At 49.7% G+C, this 25985-nt stretch overlaps 1 protein-coding gene across 1 annotated transcript; it reads right to left on the reverse strand.

Moving 5' to 3' along the window:
- Window positions 1–1306: 1306 nt before the first annotated feature.
- On the reverse strand, window positions 1307–24211 carry FBXO21 (F-box protein 21). Its single transcript, XM_058037122.1, has 12 exons — window positions 23994–24211; window positions 21397–21532; window positions 18631–18725; window positions 16832–16953; window positions 14483–14629; window positions 13852–13985; window positions 13489–13625; window positions 12430–12606; window positions 11640–11772; window positions 8462–8652; window positions 7414–7571; window positions 1307–2932 (listed from the first exon to the last, which is right to left on the reverse strand). Exons 1-12 carry the CDS (start codon window positions 24209–24211, stop codon window positions 2754–2756), a joined length of 1827 nt encoding a protein of 608 aa, XP_057893105.1. The 3' UTR covers window positions 1307–2753.
- Between the last annotated feature and the right edge of the window lie 1774 nt (window positions 24212–25985).

Consider the following 25985-nt stretch of genomic DNA (forward strand, 5'->3'; position numbering starts at 1 on the left):
TGGGAGATTCCAGCTCTCCCTGGCCACCCTGGATGTGTCCTGGTGGATTCCAGCTCTCCCTGGTCACCCTGGATGTATCCTGAGGTTTTCCAGCTTTCCCTGGATGTATCCTGAGGGTTTCCAGCTTTCCCTGGATGTATCCTGGAGGATTCCAGCTCTCCTGCCCCCCTGGATGCTGGGCTGAGGCCTCCCACAGCAGCAGGAGCTCACAGGGGAGTTTCTCCTCCCCAGGACCAGATTCCACCCAGGGCAAGCAGCACTGGAGGCAGTGGGTACACCTGCACCAAATGGGAGACCAAGGGAACTCAGCATTCCCTTTGGGTTTGTGTCAAACCCCAAAATCTGACTTGGCTGTGTGGAAAACACATTGAATCAATCTTTCCAAATCTTCAGCCCAATCTTTCCAAATTTTCAGCCCAATCTTTCCAAATTTGGCACCTCCAAGGCCGGGCTGGTGCTCGGGGTGACCCAACACCCACAGCCCAGGTGTGGATGTGGGCAGCACCCAGAGCAGGCAGAGCTGCCTGAGGTCACAGCCCCTCCAAAAACTCCTGCCAGAGGATGAGGATTTAGTTCCAGGGTTTGTCCCTGAGTGCCCAACCCCTCAGCAGCCCAGTCTGTGGTGAGCAACAGCTCCCACACTTCCTCCTGGGCCAGGGTATGAGCACAGAGTGACCCAAAAGAGGGACAGAAAGGGCTCTGCTGGCTGCTCTGGGACCCTGAAGCACCCAGCAGCTCCCCAGGCGGGTTGGCAGGCACTGGCCAGCTCCCAGGGAAACTGTCTGGCTCCTGTGAGCTCTGCAATTCCCTGGGAGCACTGCAGAGAGGCCCAGGTGGCAACAGGAAGGAGCACAAACCCCCAGGATATTGCTGGGAATGGGAATGGGGAGCCCAAGCCCTGCTCTGCCCCTTCTCAGCCACCCTGGGACTCACCAGCCCCACTCCCAACCCTGCATCCCTGCCAGGAATCTTTTGGGATCTGCTTTCACAGTGGGTTGGAGGTCTGGGGCCTGCTCCAACCCTCAAGAACAAGAGATGGAATTTCAGGTTTTTTGCCTGAGGATTCCCTACCCTGCTTCACCATGGGAACTCCTCCCCCCTCCAGGTTCCTGGGATAGTGAAGGTGTCCCTGCCCATGGAACAAGAGGAGCTTTAAGGTCCTTTCCAGCCCAAACCATTCTGGATTCTGACTCTCTGAAGACAGAGTTCTGCTTGGAGCAGAGCCCCCTCAGCATTCCTCACTCTCTCCCCACAGGCTGCTCCTCCTGGAGCCCCAGATCCCTGCAGACCACCACCACCAAAGTGCTGGGCTCTCAGCATTTATTTCCACAGCAAACCAGTGCTCAGAGTTGCAGGAGGTGACATGCAGGGCAGGCATTGCTGGAGAGGAGGGCTGTGATTCCACATGGAGATACCTGTAGTGCATAAGAGACTAAAGAGCATCCACCTACCTCTACAGGGCCCTAATTGTCAGCTCAGAGAGAAGAATTACTGTGTTGCCAGTGGACAGTGACAGGAGACACGAGCTGCAGCTACTCTACACACATTGCTTCAGAAACCACAAAGATATGCACAAACACTGTGTCCCTCTGCACCCCACAGCCCCTGAGCCCAGAGGAAATCCTCTTCTGCAGTGGTTCTGTCTGGGCCTTTCAGTCAAGGTTAAAAGTCATGTGCCTCCAGCTGCTGAAGCTCTTCCCTTGTAGGCAGCCAAGCCTGCACCCCTCTAGAATCAGTTTTCTTTTGGCAAGAAGGTAGAAGGCCTCAAGCTGCAGCAATTAACATCTTGCTTCCATAATGCTTTGGCTGACTCCAGGGATGGCCAGGTTCCAGTCATCATTCCATGTATTGCATAAATACCTATTGGAAAAAAAAAATTGGGGATGGCAGCGAGCGGCAGCTCCGCGTCCATCCAAGTCACTCAAGGTCCCAGCAGAGGCTCCAGCTCCTCTGGGAGCACTCATGGCTGTGCCACGGATCCCACCTTGGACACACAGGATGGACAGAGCGAAGAACAAGGTCAGGACATGGGCTGGGTGTGTTCAGCAGGCATGGAAAGGGCCAGGAGCTCCTCCTCTGCTGTTGGAGTCTCTGCTGTTGGTGAGGTGGCCACCTGGCCCCGGGGTCAGCACTGCTCACCAGCCTCACTGCTGCTGGTTTTGTGGCTGGAGCTCCTTCCCAGGCCCATGAGGATATTGCCAGGCCCAGGAGGATATTCAGGATTGGAACAGTAGCTCTAGGAACAATCAGACTACAGAGGTGAAGCAATACCTGACCCAGAAATTCAGACCGGAGAAGACAACAACGAAACGTGAGAGACTTTAAAAACTATTGCCTGCATGGGATACACACTCAAACCAAACCAGACAGACACAGCCAAACAAAAATACTGCCAGGACAAGCCACTTCCTTCTCTGGAAGAGGGGATTCCTCCATATTCCACACCAGGATCATGCTGTGCTGACCCAAGGCCACCACAGAAGGAGCAGAATGTGCAGATCCTTCCCAAGGACAACGCTCCTGGCACAGCTGTCCCTGCAAGATCCTCCTGCTGGGCCTCAAGTCCCAAAGTGTCCCCGTGCCCCTGGGCCAGGCAGACAACGGGAAGATGCTGTAGCACCAGTTTCCAAGTTCAGTGCAGTTTTCAATGCATTAAGCCAAAGGATTGTCACCAAACTTGCTTCCCACGCAAGTTCTGCAGAGAGGGTAAAGCTACACTCCAGCTGCTTCTGTCCCCAGGCTGCCTTTGGCACTCACTCCTTCCCTGAGCTGTAAATCTTCTGCACCGTGGCTCGGGTGAGCTCCAGATCCTCGGGGTAGCGGATCTCCAGCTCGGTGTTGGCCAGGTAGTGCAGGCCGGTGAACTCGGAGAAGTAGCGGCCGATGTCGGGGTGAGGGATCTCCCGAGGCTCAGAGTTGTACTCCAGGTTCTCTGCCAGGGAAGGGAAGCAGCAGTTACCCCCCACAGAACAGCAGGGCACAACCCTGGGCATCTCTCAGGCTTTGTTTGTTATTGGAATATGAATCCCAATATTCCCAGTTGGATTGTGCCTGGGCCAGTCTGACCCTTGCTGCTGGGCCAAAGGCAGCAACTGCGGTGTGTCACCCCAGAGATACCTTAGCTTGCTGGTGGTTGCAGCTGGGCACTGAACAAGTCCAGGCTTGTTAGGAACCCCGTTTACCTCAGGAGGAATGGCTTCAGGTGATGGTGAAGAGAAAAAGGATGGATTCTGCTGGAGGGTTTAATGTCCAGAGGTTTATTCCATGGTTACAGAGGTCTGAACGTGAGCAACTGCTCCAACAGAATCCCGGCCGCATGCTCTGATCACCCTTTTAAGCTCAGGGACAGGGGGAGGGGAGGTACAGGTGAGCCACCAACCAGGTGAGAGGGGCAGGGTCTCAGGGGAAGATGACACCCAGACAGGCCAATGACCTCTGGGCATAGGGGCATCCTTTGAACTTGACCAAGCACACGACGCCTTGCTGGAATGTTCAGCCTGATCGACAGGACTCACTCAGCATGGGGGCAAGGGGGAAGGGAGAGAGGTATAGGCACACCTGGTGGAATGACCTGGAAGTCTAAAATGGGACATTACAGCACACCACAACAGTTTGTGTCTCTAGAAACACCAAATCTGGTGCGTGAAAGGAAAAAATACCCTTATGCAGGAAAATGGGCAGAGCAGGTCAGTGTGAGTGCTCACAGAGCCTCACTCCTGATGGCCCCACTCACCAGGGACATGGCAACTGGTTTGTGCCTGGATTGCCTGGCATTGGGCTGGAGGAGCAGGGTGCTGCTCCCACTCTGCTGGTCACAGGACTCAGCTGTAAGCATGGGGAGAAGCTGCTGCAGTGAGCTCTGCACCTCTAATCCCTCACAGCCCTGGGGGGATCTGTTTGAGGAGAGATCCCCCTCAAATGCTCCAAGGTGAGCCCACCTTCCTCCCTCAGCTTGTGTTTCCACCATGCCAAAGCCCAGCCTGTGCCTCCAGCAAAACAAACTTCCCTAAATCCAAAGTTCCCCAGTGATAAACCCTAAGAAGGACACATTTAATATTTCCCACAGTAGCTTCTTTCCTCCAGAAAACCTGATTAGGCACAAGAGTTAAACAACACTGAACCCCAAAGGTGACCCTTGAACATGAACCCCAAAGGTGACCCCTGAACCCCAAAGGTTAACCCTGAACATGAACCCCAAAGGTGTCCCCTGAACACTGAACCCCAAAGGTTAACCCTGAACATGAACCCCAAATGTGGCCCCTGAACATGAACCCCAAAGGTGATCTGTGAACACTGAACCCCAAAGGTGACCCCTGAATGCTGAACCCCAAAGGTGCCCCCTGAACCCCAAAGGTGACCCCTGAACCCTGAACCCCAAAGGTGCCCCCTGAACCCCAAAGGTGACCCCTGAACCCCAAAGGTGTCCCCTGAACCCCAAAGGTGTCCCCTGAACACTGAACCCCAAGGGCTGCTCTGCTCTGCAGTGTCAGTGCAGAGCAGGGGCTGGGAGTAAATCCCACAGGCTGGAGCCCTGCAGCACTCCCCAAATGATGTCATTTTTTTTCCAGCACACTGCCAGATAAAACAGGTAGTATTAGCTAGGGAACAAAAAAGCTGCATCAGGATCAAAGACTGACTTTGGGCAGGGCAGAACGAGCTGGGGTGCAGGGAACGTCATTCAGGAATAATCTGTCTCTGAAATCCAGTTCATTAGTGGGAACAGAGAATTCCTATTAATCCATGAAGGCTCTTTGAAGCTGCTGCATGCCAGGGTGTGCAGCCAGCAGCACCAGAGCTTTCCATGCCTCAAGCAGCTTGGTGCAGTCCTAGAGGCTTGCAAAGGACCTTTCTGGATACTGCACCACTGCGGAAAAACAATTTGCACTGCTGAGTGCTCTGCAGCAGCATGGCTGAGCTGGGAGCTGAGCTGCGAGCTGCAGGGATGGAGCTGCAGGGATGGAGCTGCAGGGATGGGGCTGCTGCAGGGATGGAGCTGCAGGGATGGAGCTGCAGGGATGGAGCTGCAGGGATGGAGCTGCAGGGATGGAACAGGAGGGATGGAGCTGCAGGGATGGAGAGCTGCAGGGATGGGGAGCTGCAAGGATGGAACAGGAGGGATGGAGCTGCAGGGATGAGGCTGCTGCAGGGATGGAGCTGCAGGGATGGAGAGCTGCAGGGATGGAGCTGCTGCAGGGATGGAGAGCTGCAGGGATGGAGCTGCTGCAGGGATGGAGCTGCAGGGATGGAGCTGATGCAGGGATGGAGAGCTGCAGGGATGGAGCTGCTGCAGGGATGGAGCTGCAGGGATGGAGCTGCTGCAGGGATGGAGCTGTGCTCAGGAGCTGCAGGGATGGAGCTGCTGCAGGGATGGAGCTGCTGCAGGGATGGAGCTGCTGCAGGGATGGAGCTGCAGGGATGAGGCTGCAGTAGGGATGGAGAGCTGCAGGGATGGAGCTGCAGGGATGGGGAGCTGCAAGGATGGAACAGGAGGGATGGAGCTGCTGTAGGGATGGAGAGCTGCAGGGATGGAGAGCTGCAGGGATGGAGAGCTGCAGGGATGGAACAGGAGGGATGGAGCTGCAGGGATGAGGCTGCTGCAGGGATGGAGCTGCTGCAGGGATGGAGCTGTGCTCAGGAGCTGCAGGGATGGAGCTGCAGGGATGGAGAGATGCAGGGATGGAGAGATGCAGGGATGGAACAGGAGGGATGGAGCTGCTGTAGGGATGGAGAGCTGCAGGGATAAAACAGCAGCTGGCAGGGGAACAGGCTGACACAGGCGAGTTCAGCACAAGGTGGGAGCCTCCCAAAGGTGCTGACAAGCAGTTTTGAGCCACAGATCTCCCTCTTGTGCTGTCACAAAGCAAACAAAACATAGACAAGAGTGGACAGGTACCAAACTCCCTGAAGAACACAGCAGTTTGGAATTAACTACACTCAACCCACAGATTTACAGGAAGGCCTCAAACTGAGGTACATTTATCTATAATAAGCTTGGGGTTATTTCTGAGCTGGTTAAATTAAACTCCACATGAGGATTTGTTTAGGATTCTTTCAGCAAAATCTCTCCCTCCCTCCCCAGAGTCAGGTCAGGAGGATATGAAATAATCCTTCCCAAATGATCTGAGGATGTTTTAGAAGGGATAGCAATAGCAGCAAGAACAAACCCTTCACTTCTCCCCAGCAGTATCAGAACTCTTGCAGGCCACAGAGATGCAGTGATAGCAGTGTCTCCTACACAGAGATAACAGAGTCAGCCTACCCTGCAAGAACTGTGGGACCAGACAGGGTTCTGTTTGTTTAAACATCATTAGACACAAGATAAGTGATGACTCAGCCCCAGCAGCACTGGGGACAATTACCTGATTAGGTAATTACCAAGATGCACATTTTAATATCAACTCATGGCACATGAGTTTAAGACTCTCTGAGGCCAAGCCCTGCCTGATCTGAGCCATCAGAATTTGCCACTTCATCCTTCTGGACTTCTGAATATAAAAAAGCCAATTTCAGGACAGTGAGAAACACCTGCACTTTAGATCTACAGAGGGAGGAGTGTCCCTGCCTGTAAAAGCACCTCTTGTCACACCTCCTGTCACACTCAGGGGACAGAACATGAGGGAGCACCCAGGGAAAGGGCATTTTGGTCAGCATTGTCCCTCCAGCAGCTTCCACATCTTCCCTTAGCCAAACACACTCTGGCTGTGCAGCTGCCCTGCCTGGATGGGACCTCCCTGTCACAGGGGGAACACAAACATGAGGCAAATGAACATTTTTCCACTGTACAGAGTCACACATGTGCTCCTCTTTTGTAATTTTCTTCAGAAGCTCAGTTCAACAGTTCTTCCTGTGTCCCAACCACACACTCTGACCACCAGACAAGAGCTTCCTCTTATGGTTTGTTGCATAAAACACATGTGACATTGAGATTTCTACACCTCCCTGCACTTGTGAAGAGACATTCCTTTTTGTTCTGGTTAAAGGTGGCACTCACAGCCAGGTGACCTGTGTCCCCTGGGATCCTGGCATGTGACAGTGGCCAGAACCATGTCCTGGCCACAACCCCTCACTAAATCCCATTTCCAGGTCCTGTGCAAGGCACAGCTGTCAGGAGCTGCTGACTGACCTTCAGCCTCCAGCAGAAGCTGAATTATTTCTCCCAAAGCAGCAATCAAGGTTCACACCATCAGAGTGTCCAAAACCCTCCTGGGGCAAGAGGAGATCACACCAGAGTGAGTTTTCATGGCCAGCCCAGCACTGCTGACTTCATGAAGAGCAAACAGAGCAGGCCATGACTCAGGATCATTTCCTTCCTACCTCCACCTTTACAAGCTTCATTAACCACACTTAATTAATCACTGAAGCATCCTTTTGTCCTGATGTGGGCAGAGAGTGCCCACAGGAGCCCCTGCTCACCTTGGGCAGCATATCTGCAGGAGCCATCCTCCACCAGGACGTTGTAGAAGGGCTGGTGGGGGCCGTGGGGGAGGCTGTGCACGTTCATGTTCCGGATCCACTCGTGGCCCATCATGCAGGCAGGGTCCCAGCCATAAATCACACAGTTGTAGCCATACCTGAGTCAAGAAATTGCACACAAAGGCTGTGGGGACTCCAGAGCCAGCTCTTTTTCCTCAAGATTAACAGAGCACAAACAGGATAGGAACCTCTCCTGAGAGCTGGCACAAGGAGGAGAGGAGCAAGAGGGAGAAAAAAACAATTCAGAAAGACTTTGTGTTTGTGTTCTGAGGTGGAGGGAAGTGACTTTGAATGGCTGGATAAACAGACAGGAATAAACAGCACAAGACAAAGGAAAACCAAATGTGAGCAAGAAAAGAGAATGGCAAAGAGCCTGGAAGTCAGCAGCCAGAAGAGGAAGGAAGAAATAAGGAAGGATCAATCATCCTGCTGGGCTGTGCAACTAATTCTGTGCTCATCACACAGACATGGCAACCTCAACACTGAGAACAAAGCCATCACTATTTACAGAATATTCATGGGGTTAAGTGTGAGGTGCTGTAACTATCACTGCTGATACCCCTCAAATATGCTCTGGATGCCTTGAGGAGTCAGAGGCGTGGCCAAAGCAACACAGTGCAGGCAGAACAGGGAATGAGAGTGCAGGGAAACATCCACAAACTGTCCTGGGAGTATCAGAATCGATTCTGAAGTTGACTCTGTGGCACAGTCCCTCATTAAGTGATTGCTGCTGTTTCCTGGAGAGCTCTGTGCTGTGGGATGTTACCTGTGTGACAGAGGATGACTCAGACAAGTCAGGCTCTCTGTAGTGCAAACATTTGCTCTCCCCAGGCACTCCCAGAGCCTCCCCCATTTTCCTGCACGGGACAGATGCACGTGCCTGGCATTTCCCACTCCTCCTTGGCACTAACCACATCCCAGTGCTGTCAGCTCAAACCCTTCTGCTCTGCTGCTACAGAGCTGACTCTGGGGAATGCTCCCAGCTCACCTCTTGTGTTTCATGATGAGCCCAATGGAGAAGCAAACCTCCTTGTGCTTCTCATCCGAGCGGTGCTTGACCTCGGGGCCCAGCTCCTCCTTGCGCCGCTCGATGTGCTCCAGGGTGTGCTGCACCAGGTACCCCACAGCTCCATGCTGGGATGGGTCCAGGGCCTGGATGTGCTGCAGGATGTCCAGGACCTTCCAAACCACAGCAAAAACAGGGTCAGGACATCTCCCTGCAGCAGCACAACTTATAAACTGTGTTAGGTTAGAAGATGTAACTCTGTATTCTATCCCCATCTGTGAGAGCTGGGGCAGTTCTCTGCTGTTCCTGGGGCAGTTTTTTCTTTCTCTCTCCCACAGCCAACCCTCCCTGCAGCAGATCTCTGCTGTCCATGGCCACTGAGTGTCCCTGCAGGGCTGATCCAATCCCAGCATCCCATGGGGAGATGCTCCGCCCAGGGGAGGAGCCAAGCATTCCTGCCTGGATCCAATCTGAGCCTGGCACAGCACAGCAGCCTTTGCCCCCTGCATTGCCAGAGGAGCAGCTTTCTGCTGCCCTGCATGGCCAGAGGGAGCCCAGGCCCATCTGCAGCAGCCCTGGAGCTGCAGAGGAAAACTCCCCCCTTGTGCAGGATCCCTGCTGCAGCAGAGCCACAGCTGGCACTGCAGGAGGGCTGAGCCCCCCTGGGATGGGGCTGGGACACCCCCTGACACACAGGAGTCAGCTCCTATTCTGACTCTGTCACTGTTGTTTTTTTGTTTGTACTATTGCATTTGTATTTTTAATTTTCCTAGTAAAGAACCTATTCCCATCCCTTTGCTTGAGAGCCCCTAAATTTCAAAATTATAACAGTTTGGAGGGAGGAGGTTTGCATTTTCCATTTCAGGGGAGGCTCCTGCCTTCCTCAGCAGACAGCTCTCTTTTCACACCCAGACATAAACACATACAGATGTATTGCTGCATGTGAGTGCCCTGAGAGCTGCCACAACCTCTTCCACACTGTTCCCTGCCACAGCTTCATGCTCAGCCTGCACACAGCCTGTTCTTACTCCTTTTCTCTTTGTAAAGCTCCCAGCTTCAGGAAAGGCACTGGAGAGCTCAGCAGCTCCTTAAAACTCAGCCCCACAGGTTCATCATATCCTCTTTAGTGCCCGCAGAGCACCTCTCAAAGTTTCTGGTCATGAGTTCCCAATGTCCCAAAAATGCTGCTGGGAAGTGATTCCAGGTGACTTCTGGTGTTCTTGAGAACTAATATTTTAACTTAAAAGAGCTTCTCAGCATGTCTGTGAGGAGCAAAAATGGGGCAGCACAGGAGGAAATGGAAATAACTTCCATGATGCTTCCCCATGGAACAAGACAGAAAAGCTGCTTGTCTCAGGATGACTAAAAAACACAAAGCAAGGTCTGCACATCCACAATTCCAGCCTCCCAACACCCTCTGGCACAACATCAGAGCACCTGCAGATGAGTTTGTGAGATGCAGGCAAAGCAAATTTAAATTTTTTGGTAAAAGCAAGGAAAAAACCCCAATCTGTAATGTAAACATGATGAGAAAAGACAGATATCTGTCTCAACATCAAATACATCAAGTCCCAAAATCTGTCACACTTTGGCACCTGGCAAAAGGATTGTCTCCTTGATCATAGGTTTGGTCATTAAGTTCAGAGCAGCAGCAGAAGAGGAATGGAAATCTCAGGCTGTTCAGCATGAACAGCAGCCAAAAATCGAGGAAAATCAATTTAAATAAAGGACAAGTGAGTAATTCATGAGAAGAAACACAGCTCAGGCTTCTTGGCCACTTTAATTCTATTAAGAATTAAGAAGGATGTGAAAATCCTGAAAAATCCTATAGGAAGAAGTAACCCCAGCTGCCAGAGATTTTTGGGAGTTTTATTTACTGTTATTTACAAATATTTGGGGCAACATGAAGTGCAGCTCTGCAGGACTTTTTAGATTTCCTAGCCATCCATAAATCTGGCAGCTCCTGTCAAAGCTGGTACATTGTGTCCTGTCAGACACAGCATTCTCTCTGCTTAGCTGCAATCCTGCCTGACAGCCTGGAACGACTGGATACAGTCCTGAAAAATCCAAATTTGCTCATTTCCATTGCAGCTGGTGCAGAGAGCTCAGGAAAACTCAGTAAAACTCAGCCCTGGCGTTGGGTTCTGTGGTCTGGGGGGCTGCAAATCCAAATCTGGTGCTCTCCAAACTGCCCTGAGTGCCAGGAAGATCTTTCAGTGTTCCCTATTTATGTCCAGCTCACTGAGTCCCCTCTCATACACAATTTTTTGGTGCTGGTTTTTCTGTGCTGACCCTAGAATTTGCTGCCTTAAGAAAGGAAGGTCAAGCTTAGCACAGTTTGCTCTTCAAAGGGAAGGAGGGAGCTTCTCCAGCATCCTGTTCCAGTTGATTTGGTGGGAAGAGCTTTGCTTCTGCTCAGCTGTCCAGCCAATATTCCTGTCCCCTTCCCAAACCTCACAGATGGAACTGGTACAGGCTCCACTGAACCAGCACAGGGAATTCTGAGTAGGAAAAACCTCTGTGCTGCAGTGACACACTAAAAAAATCAGATTTTTTTGAGTTACAGGCTCTTCCCTGATTCAGTGAAAGCCTTGGATGATCCAGACAACCTGTAAATCTCAGCACCTTCTTTTCCACATTCCCAAGATAACAGGAATTATTATCCTAAAGGAAAAGCAATTCCAATTGTTACCCAGAAGGAAAAGGAATTCCAAGGACAGGAATATCAAGCTGCTTTTCCACAGACTGTGTGGCCAAAGTTGGGAGCACAGCTTTGGTTTTATTTATAAAAGATAACTTTCTAAAGTTTTCTGAGAAGGTAATTGTTCTTTTTCTAGAAGCCCAGCAGGAATTTTACCACAATTTAGGCACAGGATGCTCTAAGAACTCACAGTCCATGGTGCTGGTTACAAGACAAGCTGTAAATCATAAATTATGACTCAAAGCTGCTCCCAAGTCTCCCCCAGGACAAACAGTCAAGAATAATCCTCTCTCCCTGCTTCAAATTGATTCCCTGCAATGTGAGAACTCCTCCAACTGCATTTATTACAGAAACAAATTGTGGCAGACTGTAATGCAGGCTGACATAGCCCAGGAATCAATAACCCAGTGTTGATAGTGCTCAGCCTTCCCCAGAGCATTCCCCTGAGTGCCCAGGTACCTTTTCTGGCCAGATTCCCAGGTGGAAGTACAACCTGGCCTGGAGCATGAGGTGCTGCACATTGTCTGGATACATGGCCAGGTACAGGTCCAAGGAGTCCCTCAGGAGCTGGTAGGACTGGTCAGTGCTCTCTCTGCCAGCAGAAAGGAAATTCACCTGTGAGGCTCTGCAACCCTGTCCCCAGAACTCCCAGGGACAGGGGGAGTGCCCACAATGGTGCAGCAGGTCCAGCATGCTCACAGCAGTGATTCCAGCAGGGATTGTCACCCACCACATCAGCCTGCTGCAAGGAAAAGCACTCCACACCTGATCACTGAACTCTGCCCTCCCACCCACTGCTCTTCTCCCGGGTCAGAGAATTCACTCTCCAAGCCTTTTGTTCCCCTGACACCTACAACAATCCTTTCACTCCTGGGAGTCTGTCTGGGGATATTCAGGAAAGGGATTATCAGGAGGATTTGGAATCAAAACTTGATGTTCTACACACCAACAGGATCTCTGAAAATGCTCATTTGAACATGGGGGTTGTGCTTACCACATGACAGAAAAAGGCTCTGTTTTCAAGGTGGACAGTCCCTATCAGCTTTTCACAGAGAAAATAAAACATCTTGTCTATTTTCTTGAGAGGAACTTGTTTCACTAAATATTTTTGTTTCCACCCAGATGCAGGTGGAATGCCCTGTGACGCATGGAATTTTCAGGACCTCATGAGATGAGTGACTCCTTTTGGAAGGACATGCAGATAATGCAGCCCAGCTCCTTTTCCCCAGGGTCTGGACCCTCAGCTCACCTCTTGCCAAGGTTCAGCAGGTTCCCCACCATGCGCTGCAGGACCTCCTTGGAGGTCACCACCCCATAGAACTCCTCTGTCACGTGGTGCCCGATCAGGTACTCGCACTCCTTCACTGTCAGCTGCTTCCCCTTCCCAAAGGCATCAATGTAGGTGTAGTCAAAAATATCTGTGCTCCTGAGGAGGTGACACAGAGCACAAACTGTGAGCAGGGTCTCGTGGTAAAGCAGGGTTTGCTGTTTCTGTTCTTCCCTCAACACTTCCAACCTGTGTCCTTCATTCCTCAGCTCCCTCCTGAACTGAAACTACCTGGTACCTTTCCTCTTTTCCATAATTCCCACATCACCTCAGGGGGATTATTATTTCAGGAGATCTGTTATTATCCAGCAGTTCTAGGAAAACTTTCCTAAAGATCTGGTTTTTCCCTCTGTATAGGTTATAATTCCATGTGGAAAATAATTAAACATTCTCCTCTAGGTCTAGAGCAAGAAATCTGTTATTATTCAGCAGCAGCAGAACTGAATTCCAGGAAAATCTTCATTTCTCAACTCCCTCCTAAACAGAGACTACCTGGTACCTTTCCTTTTTTCCATCACCTCATGGGTACTATTATTTCAGGAAATCTGTTACCATTCAGCAGCAGCAGAACTGAGTTCTAGGAAAACTTTCCTAGACATGTTTTTTCCCTCTGTGTAGGTTATAATTCCATGTGGAAAATGATGAAACATTCTCCTCTAGATCTAGAGCAGGAAATCTGCTACCATTCAGCAGCAGCTGAGTTCTAGAAAAACCTTCCTAAAGATCTGGTTTTTCCCTCTGTATAGGTTATAATTCCATGTGCAAAATAATTTAACACTCTCCTCTAGGTCTAGAGCAGGAAATCTGTTATTATTCAGCCACAGCAGCTGAGTTCTAGGAAAACTTTCCTAAACATCTGATTTTCCCCTCTGTACAGGCAGATGGAACACAGTTAAACACTCTCACACAGGTCTGGAGCTGTAAATAAGTTCTGGTTTTTGTCACTGTGGGCACAATTTCAGAGTTCAGCAGGTCACTCACCCTTCTTTCCCCTGACACCACCGCAGTAGGAAATGGCTGGGAAAGTTGACAGGCTCCAGTTTGACTCCCAGCTGCCTGGCAATTGTTAAGTAAAGCACAGACAAACTGATGGGAATTCCTGTCCTGCGGATCAAAACCTGGGGGAGAAAAATGTGACAAAAAACACAGGCAGGATTTAAGAAAAACACGAATTTCAAGGGTTGATCTCACAACTGAAAATGCAACTTGACAGAATATGCACTGAAGGGTAACATATTTATTTAAGAGTTGTTCTTCACAGAGAATGACTTGTCTGGCTACATTCAGACAAATAAAGTGCCTCAAGCCTTGCAGCCTCCCAGTTTTTGCCTGACACACACATACCTGGTGAATGTAGGAATTCAGGGAATTGTAGTAATCCAGCTCATTTCCTTTGTATTTCAGTTGCTCATACAGGACACAGTTCATGGCATCAAGCACCTGCCTCTGAAGCTCCACTTCTGGAATGAGAACCTCTCCTGCAAACACATGCAGCGAAACAAAGACTGAGAAAACAAGAGCACTCAACCTTTATGCAATGAAATCTTCACATGGGCAAGCTCAGTCTCTCCTTGGAAGCCAGAAATTACTCAGTGTTTGTAAAACCATGGAGCAAGATGCTGCCTGACCTTTGGAGATGATAAACATGCACCTTTCTACTGATTATTTTCTGAGATTGGCAGTAAAGAGGTTGTTTCCCAGTCCCACAGCTCAGCTGTAGATAACAGGACTAATAAGATTCCCAGAGACAAATGGGAAAAAAATAGAATTCCCCTCCCAATTCTTTCAGCATCAGATGGACTGAACCCATGGCTATTGAACAGCTGTTTCTTGAATGATGGCTTCAGTAAATGTCACAATTCTGTTTGCCAGGGGATAAAAACAACAGCTCTTTAAGCTGCCACAACTCCCCAGCTGTTCCAGCTGTGCAGAGGGGCAGGAAGGCTCTGCAGGAAGGCACATTTCTGTACAGTACCTGCCTTGGAAGCCAAGCTGGGGTGCCTGGGGTTCTTGGTCCGCAGCACTTTGCGCACTTTGTCCGTGATATCGTCCACCTGAGCCTGGACACTCTTCAGGCAGATGTCTGACAGGGGGTTACAGTATTGATCAATCAAAACAGCACCTGGAAAAAACAAACTGCATAAGAAACAGGACTTGAGTTTTTTCTTGGCTTGGTTCAGCCTGCTCTGCATTCCAGGCATGCAGCGAGCGGTCGCAGCAGAACAGCAGAGCTCTGTGCGTGAACCTGCAGTCATCTCCTGGATACACAAAATGCACAGAGTGAGCTGACATGAGAAATTACCAGCTGAACTCAGTATTGCCCTCTCCACCATGCTGAAAGGCTTCTGTACCTTGAGCAGGAGTGCAGCTGGGTCAGGCTTGACCAGCTTTGTGCTCACACCACAGCCCCAACGTACAGAGATTTTTATTCAGAGCCTGAAACAATCCCAGCTTCACCCAAACTGCCTCACTTCTGATTGCTCCCTGTCACATCCTCCATATCATCCTTGTTCATCATTTCCTTATCAGCTACATTCATTTTTCTCTTTCACACCTGCTCTCCATCTTCCTAACACAACACAGAACAGGAGAAGCTTTTGTATGCCTAAGCCCCTCCAGGAAAATATTTCCTTTTCACAGAACCTTCTCCTTGGCACCACTGCTCTTTCCAAAGTCTCCTCTTTTCAATCTTTGGAATCAGCTGCAAGGATTTTGCATGGACCATACCTCTTCCAGCCTGCTACATGGCTTTGTCAGCATGTCCATGACTGGTCTGTAAATCAAGGAATTCAGCAGGGCCCTGTGTCTCCTTCTTGTCCCCCCAAAGTGTTCCCTGTGCTGAAATTCCCAAAACACTTCCTGCTGGTGCTTCAAAGGCACGTTCATGGCAGACAAACCACACATATTTGTGACCCACATGACTAAGTCTCATAATTAATTTGTTTTTTGGCATTTGTAGAAAATGCCATATTTGCTTTCCCTTCTTTCCCTAACAGCCCCTTCTACAAAGCCTATTGCATTAACAAGAACCAGCTTTGGTGCTACAGCCTCTTTTACCCTTTTTCAGGGATATTTTGGAGTGTGGACCAAGAGGAAGGGACTCTTCTACAGCCCCTGGCAACTTCTGAGCCATTCAGAAAACAGAAAAAGAACAATCCACCAGACTGATGACATGAAGAGCAGAAGAAGCAGAAGAAAGAGCTTTTTCTTTCTTAGCAGGTGTAAGTGCCTTCCCACCATGTGACTTGGATTTGTTTCCCACCAAAGTCCAGCACTCAATTCTTGAGACACTCCCAGTGCTCAGGCTACAACAATTCCCTCTGCTTGCTCCCTGCCCTTATCTGAGGAGCTCCTGGGAAGGGGGAGAGCAGGGAACTGACTGGGAATCAGCCCAGGGGCCACAGCAGCAATGTCAGTAATGAGGATGCCGAGCTCCAGCTCATTTTCTCAGCACCTTGTTCAAGATTCCAGTGTTTTACCATTTTGTGCCTTCAGCCCAGCTGTCCAGGGGTGATTTTTCAAGCACACAGCACTGACAGCACCTGATGCCATCCTGACATTTTGATGTAACGGGGATGGGAAGGATTCCAGACACATCCAAAATCCAGCCTGAACTCTGAGTCATTAGGCAAGGGCTTGCTGGATCTGAGCAAGGCAGGCTCCTTACAAGTCAAAGCAGGAAGGAGAGCTATTGGAAAAAGGCTCCCAGTATTACCAGTTAGATTGTGCCTGGGCCAGTCTGACCCTCGCTGCTGGGCCAAAGGCAGCAACTGCGGTGTGTCACCCCAGAGACACCTTGGCTTGCTGGAGATTGCAGCTGGGCACTGAACAAGTCCAGGCTTGTTAGGAACCCCGTTTACCTCAGGAGGAATGGCTTCAGGCGATGGTGAAGAGAAAAAGGATGGATTCTGCTGGAGGGTTTAATGTCCAGAGGTTTATTCCATGGTTACAGAGGTCTGAACGTGAGCAACTGCTCCAACAGAACACTGACCACATGGTCTGATCACCTTTTAAGCTCAGGGACAGGGGGAGGGGAGGTACAGGTGAGCCACCAACCAGGTGAGAGGGGCAGGGTCTCAGGGGAAGATGACACCCAGACAGGCCAATGACCCCTGGGCACAGGGGCATCCTTTGAACTTGACCAACCACACGACGCCTTGCTGGAATGTTGAGCCTGACTGACAGGACTCACTCAGCATGGGGGCAAGGGGGAAGGGAGAGAGGTACAGGCACACCTGGGGAAGTGACCTGGAAGGCCAAAATGGGACATTACAGCACACCACAACAGAGAGCTGGCATTAGGGGCTCTGTGCCAAGCACTCACCCTCCAGGAAGGATTGTCGCTCTGTGGGGCGCTGCAGATACTCCTTCAGGTTCTTCAGTATGTTCTGCTGCCGTAGGAAATAGAGAATTTTCTTGGCATAGTACTTCCAGGTGAGACCTTTCCTGCACAGTTAAACACAAGAGGAAGCGTTGCTCTAAATAAGTATTTGAAGGGTGAACAGTTGGTTTGAGTTGGAAAACGTGGTTTAAGTTTTAATACAAGTTTACAGTTTGGGTTATTGTTTTTCTCAACAAGCACTGTCACTGAAAGTCAAACCAGAAGGGGAATGCTGAGAGGAATTTATCACAAAAAAGCCACACACAACTTGCAAAACATTGCTCCTATCATCTCCCATCACCAATACATCCTTTTGAGGAGATACATTATCATGGGAAACAACACAGATCCTAATTAAAGGAGCTCAGGAATATCTGATTAAAATCCTGTACTTTATTCATAAAACATTACCCTCTGTCTGACTGCATCTCTCCAGAGCCACTCCTAAAGCAACCTCTCAGCATTAAAAATGGATTGATGAGGGACATGAATGTCAGTCCAATAGTATTCAGAAGAAAACCAAAATTCCCCAGAGGAGAAGCAACTCTGTAGCTCTGAAAAGGCAGGAGGAGATCAACAGTTGCTTTGTAGATGATACAATTCCAAAACTTTTTACAGCAAAACCCCATCACTTTCTAAAGCCTCTCCATCCTCCTGGACAGCAGGGCAATCAAAACTCATCATATTTTATCTTCTTCCAATAAACTGGGATCCTCAATAGGGACAACTGCTTTATTGGGATATCTTCCAGGGAGATGATTTAGCCTAATGCTCCTGAATGGCACTGGCTACAGCTTAATCAGGGTGTAATTAGCATCAATTCTGCTTTATGGGGAGGCATTTGGCCAGTGCAAAGCCTCAAAAGCTTTTTAACCAGTTGTCAAATGAGAGATGCTCAGGCCCAGCTCAAATAGAGAAGGCAATAAAATGGATGGGAAAAGGCAAAAATGAGATGATTGCCATTCCAGTTGGGTTTTTTCAAGCCCTATTAACAGTCCCTCTAATCAAGGCTATTAGGCCCCATTAAGGACATTTATCACAGCTTTGTATCACACCAAACCCAGCCTGGGTAGGTGGTACCAGCAGAAAAACCTTCAAATAAAGCAAATAAAACCTTCAAATAAACATACTCATCTTGCCCAGTGTTAATCAAGGTGATGAGATTACCCAGGCAGATAAAACCCACGAGTTTTATTTACCACCTGGCTGAATAATTTACAGAACTTCAAATTTTGCAGTGGCTGAATTCAACTCAGTTGCTTCTCTGGGGACAAAAAATTGGACCAACCTACCCCAGCTCAGAAAAGGAAAGAAAAAGCTGGAATTTCAGGGTACAGGGATTCATGGTGGCATTCCTGAAGGATTTCTACTTTCTTCTGGTGCTCTGACCTAATCCTGCAAATCAGTTCAGCAAACTGATCCAGGCTTAAATCAAAAAGGAACAAGAGGATGGGAACAGCTTAGGCAGAACTGAGGGTGCATGGGATATGTCCCAAGAGATGCCTCGAGCTGTCAAACAACAAAAAGCACCACAAAGCCAGAGGATCTCCCCTTGTGGGACAAAGTTTCCATGGTTTTCTCTGGAAATACTCAATCTGCTGTGAAATCAGGCCTCAGCAAGCCTGGGGTGTTGTTAAATGAGTGACCAAGGGCAGAGGCTGAGGTCAGGCACTAACCAGGATATTTTTCTCCTGGAACTGGGGAAAGAGGGAAATCTCTGCAATTTCTCAGCCCTCTCTTACCTTCCTTCCATGTTGAGGATACACATCAGCTCATCCTCAAAGAAATGGCTGGGGCAGCCCAGGGTCTCAATGTCACTGAATCCATCACAGGGCACCTGCCAAAGCAGACAAGGAGTCATGCACAGCACAACAGATTCTCCCATAACTTCAGAAAAAGGCTCAAAACCAAATTAATCCATTTTTTCCCAATTTATTAAATATCTTAAAAACCACATGCTCCCCAAATACTCCCAGTCTGTACTCATGGATTTATGAATCCACTGAGAACCCCAGGAACATTCTTAGCAATTTCAGCCCAATTCTACAGCATTTAAGGCTGTGATGCTGAGTTCAGCACCAGCAAAATCACATTTATGCAGGATGGGCACAAGCTGCAAGTGATTTTAAGGTAGAATCAACTGCTTGTGGTTGACTGAACCCCTCCATACACCCCCCTGTGCAGGAGATTCGTCCTGGGTGGAGGAATGAAGAACAGGAGCCTTTATTTTTGGCAACAACCACTTCTGCATCTATATTCAGAATTGCTATTTTCTTCCAGAATTCAGAATTACTTTTTAAACTTTGGCTGAACTGTAAAAAAAAATAGGCTTTCAAGTTTTTCACTACAGGATATGGGCTCATGCATGGGTTGAAAGCCTTCTCCTCTCAGCTCTGAGCAGGGAATCAAGCTGCAGTTTCTGGCCCCACAGGAGATGGTTCTCATCATGAGGCCTTTGGGTATTTCTTAATGGTCTCTCCATGGTCTTTGCATATGTGATCAAAACAGGAGGAATCCAGGAGCTGCTTCTCCCAGTTAATGCTGTGACAATTCTCCATGGACAAATGTCTGGCAGCTGCAGAACAGAGCAGCCAGGAGACACCAAACACCCACCTGGCCCTGCTGCCTTCCTTCTGCACAGGAGCCATAAAAGGGAGGCTGTTCAGTGGCTCCTGTGTGGGATTTTGAATTCAGCCAAAGTCACAGGCAGTATTTATATTGATTTCACACAATTCCAGGCTGACCCAGCTGTACAGCTTGACAAAACCCACAAAGAGCCAAGTAACTCCTGCCTCATGTGCACATCAGTGTGAGACACCACATTTTCACCTTCTCCCCACTGAACACAGAAGCATTTCAGGGTCATGGCTGGCTGGAGAACTTCAAAAACACACTTTGCAACTGAGAGGCCCTGTTGTGCTTTGCTCCTGAGCTCAAAGGGCTTGTGACAGCTCTCAGAACTCGTCCTTGCACAAGGTCTGCAGTGAGAACAGCAGCTGTGCTTTGTGTCAACAAAACCCTGTGGCCTTCACAATTCCCAGAGCCAGGGCTGAGCTCCCAGCACAAAGCAAAGAGCTTTCAGGGCTGAATGCAACCCCAGGGTGTGTGCACTCCACACACCTCTGGATTTGGAACTCTCTCCCCTTCTGGCTGTGTTTCAGCTTTTTACACAAAGTCAGGAAATATAAAAATCTCTGAGTGCACAGTTGAGGTGATGTGGAGAGAGGGGCAGGATAAACTAATGAAAAGAACTGACCACAATCAATGATGGTGAATATTTGAATTATTATGGAATCATGGAATGTTCCAAGCTATCAAGAATCATTCAATTCATCTCCTGACCCTGTACAGACATCCCAAAATCCCATCACATCCTTGGCAGTGCTGTACAAACACCCCTGGAGCTCTGGCAGCCTCTGACTGTCCCCACTGCCCTGGGGAGCCTTTGCAGTGCTCAGCACCCTCAGGGGGAAGAAGAACCTTTTCCTAATAAAAATAATAATAAATACTAGATAAAAACATTTTTAAAAAGGGAAATAAACAACTTTTGAATGGTTTAAGGATTTTTAAAGAAGAATACACCCTGGTGATGTGAATGCTCAGGCAGTGTTGAGAAAACACCCTCAAGGTGCTCCTGGGGAGGTTTAGGTGGGTTATTAGGAAAAATTGATTAATTGAAAAAGGTGTCAAGCTGCTTAGGGAAGTGGTGCCATTGCTGTCCTTTGAAGGAGTTCAGTTTTCTGGACCCTTGGAAGGAAAATCTCCTGGCAGCAGCTGCTGTTGGGTTGGGGCAAGGACCAGTGCTGGGCTTAGCCCAAATCCTTCTGGCAGCAGATCAAGGGCAGAACATGGGCTCTTGTGGCTGCATCATTTGCAAGCCCCAACATTTCTGAAATAATAATAATAACAATAACAATAATAATGATGATGACGATGATGATGTCCTTTGTGTACTCAAGATGTCATCCCAGGGTGCTGTGAGAAATCTCAGCCCCTCTGAGCTCTGGTTTCTGTCCAGCAGATTAAGCTGTGAGAGCAACACAAGTGGAACATGGGCTCTTGTGGCTGCATCATTTGCAAGCCCCAACATTTCAGAAAGAATAATAACAATAACAATAATAGTAGTAATGTTCTTTGTGTCCTTGAGATGGCATCCCAGGGTGCTGTGAGAAACCTCAGCCTCTCTGAGCTCTGGTTTCTGTCCATGTAAAGCTGTGGGACCAACACAAGCAGCCCTACAGACACCTGCACTGTGCTGCTCTCAGCTTCTCCTTGCAGAGGGGCAGGAATTGTTTTCCTGAGGGGATTTAGGAATGTCAGCTCTGGCTTTTCAAAGGTTCACTGAAGGGTTCAGAAAATGTGAAGATGTGGTACTGAGGAACACAGTTCAGGACTTGATCCTGGAGGTCTTTTCCAACTTAATGATCCAATTAATGATTTTATTAATGATTCTATTGGACAGGTGGCAGGGCTGCTGCACACACACACACAAAGAGAGGAGGACTTACATGTTCTGAGAAGAACCTTTTGGAGAAGGAGGCCACAATCCTCTGTGCCTCCAGGCCCGCGTTGTGCCGTGCCTTGTACTCCTCCAGCCAGCTGACACTGTCACTGTGGCTGTAGTACTTCAGCAGGGATGGCCACCTGCACACATATACACACACAAAACAACAGCAGCATTAATATTTCACCTCCCTGAGAACCTCCAGAACGATTTGAGGAGCTGAGACAGAGCCCAGACACTGCCCAGCTTTCAATTGGATTAAATTACCTCAGACATCAAAGCACAACTCCCCATCTGCAGCTGTGCATTAATGATTATTTAAAAGCAAGCTCTCCTGAAGCCTTCAGAGGCTCCCACTGCAGGATTTCGATGCCTAAACATCCTAAATGCTTCAGTTTTATAATTAAAAGAGTTTACCACAAAGAAGGAAGCCAACCTGGCACTGAACAGAAGGGGAATTCTCTGTCCTGTGTTCTTCCTACCACCTCGGGGAGCTCATTAAAAACACAGCTCCCTCCACTGCCCTTGCTGGTGGCAACATCTAGGGGAGGAAAACACAACCTGGAGTCAAATTGTGACAGCTAAATGCTTCTGCAGTTTGAAAAGAGACAAGAAATAATTGTTTGAAAAAAAAACACCTCACACCTCCTTTACTGAGCCTCAAAGACCACACATTTCACAGCTTATCCAGAATTTCAATGTTCAGCTGAAAATCCAACTTCAGGGCATGCTTTGGGGGCTGTCAGCAGCACCTTTCTGAATAAAGTGGGTGTGTGCTGGCACAACACAGCTTTGTGCCATAAAATAGGTGCCAGCACTGCAATTCCTGCTGCTGTGAAGACACCAGGATCACTTGTGTGAGAAACATGAACAAGAATCAGCACAGATGGAAATATTTTGGAAATGGAGCTGAGAGAAAGGGGTTTCTTTTCATTTGCTGGGGGATTTATTCCACATTTTGAAATGCTGTTCATTATTACTGGTTTATACAAAACATTTTCCTTTGTCTTAGGCTCTTTTCAGGTTATATATATATATTTATATATTTAATTTGCCAAATATAGAAATCACTCCTCCTGTATAATAATCATTACCAGTGTCCAAACCACACCTGGAAGGTATTCACTGCTGGTTAATAATAAAACTCCCCTGCAGTTGTCCCCACAAAATAAAGTCAAATAACCTCACATTACATAACAACCTCTCTCCTGATGAATTCCTGGCCTTTCAGCTACTGCTGAAATGCAGCCACCTCACAATAACCATCACAGTCCTTTATTTTGGGGTGAGAAAGGAGAATTTCATGGCTTGGAAGGACGGTGGGAATTCTGGAAAGACGGAATTGCCATTGCTCACAACGGAATCCAGCCAGGATGGCAAGGTCAGGGTGAAGCCTCCTGCCAAAAATTCCATTATCAAGGAGAGAGGAGGGGAGAAACGTGTGCCAATCACCCACCACATCCCATTCCAGCTGCTGGATCCCAACCAGGCTGACACTTGCAGGAACTGCAGCCACTCAACTGCTGGAAGTCAGCCCCAGAGCCATGGCTTGGTGCAGAGGGGAAGCTGTGACTCCTCAGCAGCTTTTTCACCCCTGTGAAAAGGGGGGGAAGGGGACAAGCCCCACATTTGGGCTGAGCTGAAATTCAGGAGCCAAGTGGGGAAGCTGTGATTCCTCAGCAGCTTTTTCACCCCTGTGAAAAGGGGGGGGGAAAGAGAACAATCCCCACATTTGGGCTGAGCTGAATTTCAGGAGCCAACTGGCAGCGAGAGAAAGCAATTCTGCTGCTTTTCCTGTGCCAGCACAGACAAAAGCAGGTAAGACATGAGCCTGGACAGCCTCAGGAATGAGGGGAGCTGCCCCCAGGACTGCTGAGACCAGCACAGCACCACAGTGTCACACTCACCCTTGATCCCAAAATATGCACAGCTCCACTGAGCACAGCCCCTGGGGGAACAGAACAGCAGCAAAACCCCATCCCAAGGACTGGGGATCTGTGAGAACAGCTCTCCCCAAAGCCTCAGGCAGAAACCCCTCTCTGCTGTCCAGCACCAGGCCTGAGATGGGTTTTGGCGGCTGCTTTGGGAGTTCTGGAGGGCTCAGGGAGGCCAATCCGTGCTGGCCCTGGCAGTGCAGGGGATCCACGGGCTCTGGTGTGGAAAGGGCCACAAACCTGATCCCGGGCCAAGCAGGATCCCCTGAGAGCAGCAGGCTCAGTCTGGGCCCTCCCGGGGGATTTGGAAGGGCAGGGAGCCCTGCAGGACCCTCGGAGCAGCCCAGCCGTGGCCTCTCCATCCCCGCAGGTGCTCCAGGCCAGGCTGGATAAACCTGGAGCAGCCTGGCACAGTGCTCGGTGTCCCTGCCCGTGGCACGGGGTGAAATGCTGGCTTTACAGCTCCCTCCCCACCGCACCGCCCGCTGCCCGCACGGTGCCACCGCCGGCCCGGCCGGACCTCACCGCGAAGGGATCGAGCGGTGACGGCGCCGCTTCCACCGCCCCACGCGACCCTCCCAGGCCGGCCCGGCCATCGGCGTTGCCCGTTCCCTCCCGGTTCCTCCCGTCCGAGCCCGGGCGGGCCGGGCCGAGCGGCGCTGCCCACCTGAGGCGGAAGCGCTCCCGCCACACCTTGCCGCGGGGCTGGCACGCCTCGCGCAGCCGGCGGCAGGTGCAGGACACGCGGCCGATGTCGGCGGCGCCCAGCACGTCGCAGCAGAGGATGAGCTCCAGCAGCTCGCCCGGCAGGTCCGTCAGGCCCGTCCCGCCGCCGCTGCCGCTACCGGTGCCGGGCCCCGCCGGGCCCGCGGCCTCCGCCGCCATCTTGGCTGTTTACCTGCGCTCCGGGGCCGCCGGCGCTTCCGGGGAGGGGCGGCCCGGGGAGCGTCCGCCAAGTGCGGCCGCGGCGGCGAGCGCAGAGCGGGCAAGGGAGCGTCTGACAAGTGACAGGAACGGCGGGGACGGAAAGGGCACGGGGGGCACAGAGGGACCGGGAACGGCGGGCACAGAGGGACCGCATCGCCGTGATCTATACTGGACACGGAGTGCCAAAAAAGGATCGCATTGGTGTGATCAGTATTGGACACGGAGTGCCAAAAAGGGATCAATGTGTATCAATATTGGGAAATGGAGTGCCAAAGAGGGATCAATGTGATCAATATTGGAAACGGAGTGCCAAAGAGGGATCAATGTGATCAATATTGGAAACGGAGTGCCAAAGAGGGACCGAATCAGTGTGATCAGTACTGGAAAGGGGGTGCCAAAAAGGTACCGGATCAGTGTGATCAATATTGGACACAGAGTGCCAAAGAGGGATCGATGTGTATCAATATTGGAAACGGAGTGCCAAAGAGGGATCAATGTGTATCAATATTGGAAATGGAGTGTCAAAGAGGGATCAATGTGTATCAATATTGGAAACGGAGTGCCAAAGAGGGATCAATGTGTATCAATATTGGAAACGGAGTGCCAAAGAGGGATCGATGTGTATCAATATTGGAAACGGAGTGCCAAAGAGGGATCCATGTGATCAATATGGGAAACGGAGTGTCAAAGAGGGATCAATGTGTATCAATATGGGAAACGGAGTGCCAAAGAGGGATCGATGTGTACCAATATTGGAAACGGAGTGCCAAAGAGGGATCAATGTGATCAATATTGGACACGGGGTGTCAAAGAGGTATCAATGTGTATCAATATTGGAAACGGAGTGCCAAAGAGGGATCGATGTGTATCAATATTGGAAACGGAGTGTCAAAGAGGGATCGATGTGTATCAATATTGGAAACGGAGTGCCAAAGAAGGATCGATGTGATCAATATTGGAAACGGAGTGCCAAAGAGGGATCCATGTGATCAATATTGGAAACGGAGTGCCAAAGAGGGACCGAATCAGTGTGATCAGTACTGGAAAGGGGGTGCCAAAAAGGTACCGGATCAGTGTGATCAGTGTTGGACACAGAGTGCCATAATGGGATCAATGTGTATCAATATTGGAAACGGAGTGCCAAAGAGGGATCAATGTGATCAATATTGGACACGGAGTGCCAAAAAGGGACCGCATAGGTGTGATCAGTATTGGATATGGAGTGCCCAAAAGGGATCGTATGGGTGTGATCAATACTGGACACGGCAGCCAGAAAGGGACTGCATCAGTGTGATCAGTATTGGGAAAGGAGTGCCAAAGAGCGACCTCATCAATGCATATCAATATTAGACATAGAGTGCCAAAAAGGGACCACATCTGTGTGATCAATATTGGACACAGCGGCCAGAAACGGCTGATACATCAATGTGGATCAATATCAGAAACAGGGGCCAGAAAGGGGTCAGTGTGATTTATATTGGAAATGGCTGCCAGAAAGGGATCAGTGTAATCAATATTGGAAAGAGAGTGCCAAAAAGGGACCTCATCGATGTGATCAGTATTGGAAAGAGAGTGCCAAAAAGGGACCACAGTGGTCCAATACAGTGATCAGTATTGGAAACAGCACCCAGAAAGGGACCAATGTGATCAATATTGGAAATGGAGTGCTAAAAAGGGACCTCATCAATGTGACCAATACTGGAAAGGGGGTGCCAAAAAGGGACCACATGAG

Source organism: Melospiza georgiana, chromosome 18, assembly GCF_028018845.1.
Source record: "Melospiza georgiana isolate bMelGeo1 chromosome 18, bMelGeo1.pri, whole genome shotgun sequence".
Taxonomy (NCBI): Eukaryota; Metazoa; Chordata; class Aves; order Passeriformes; family Passerellidae; genus Melospiza; species Melospiza georgiana.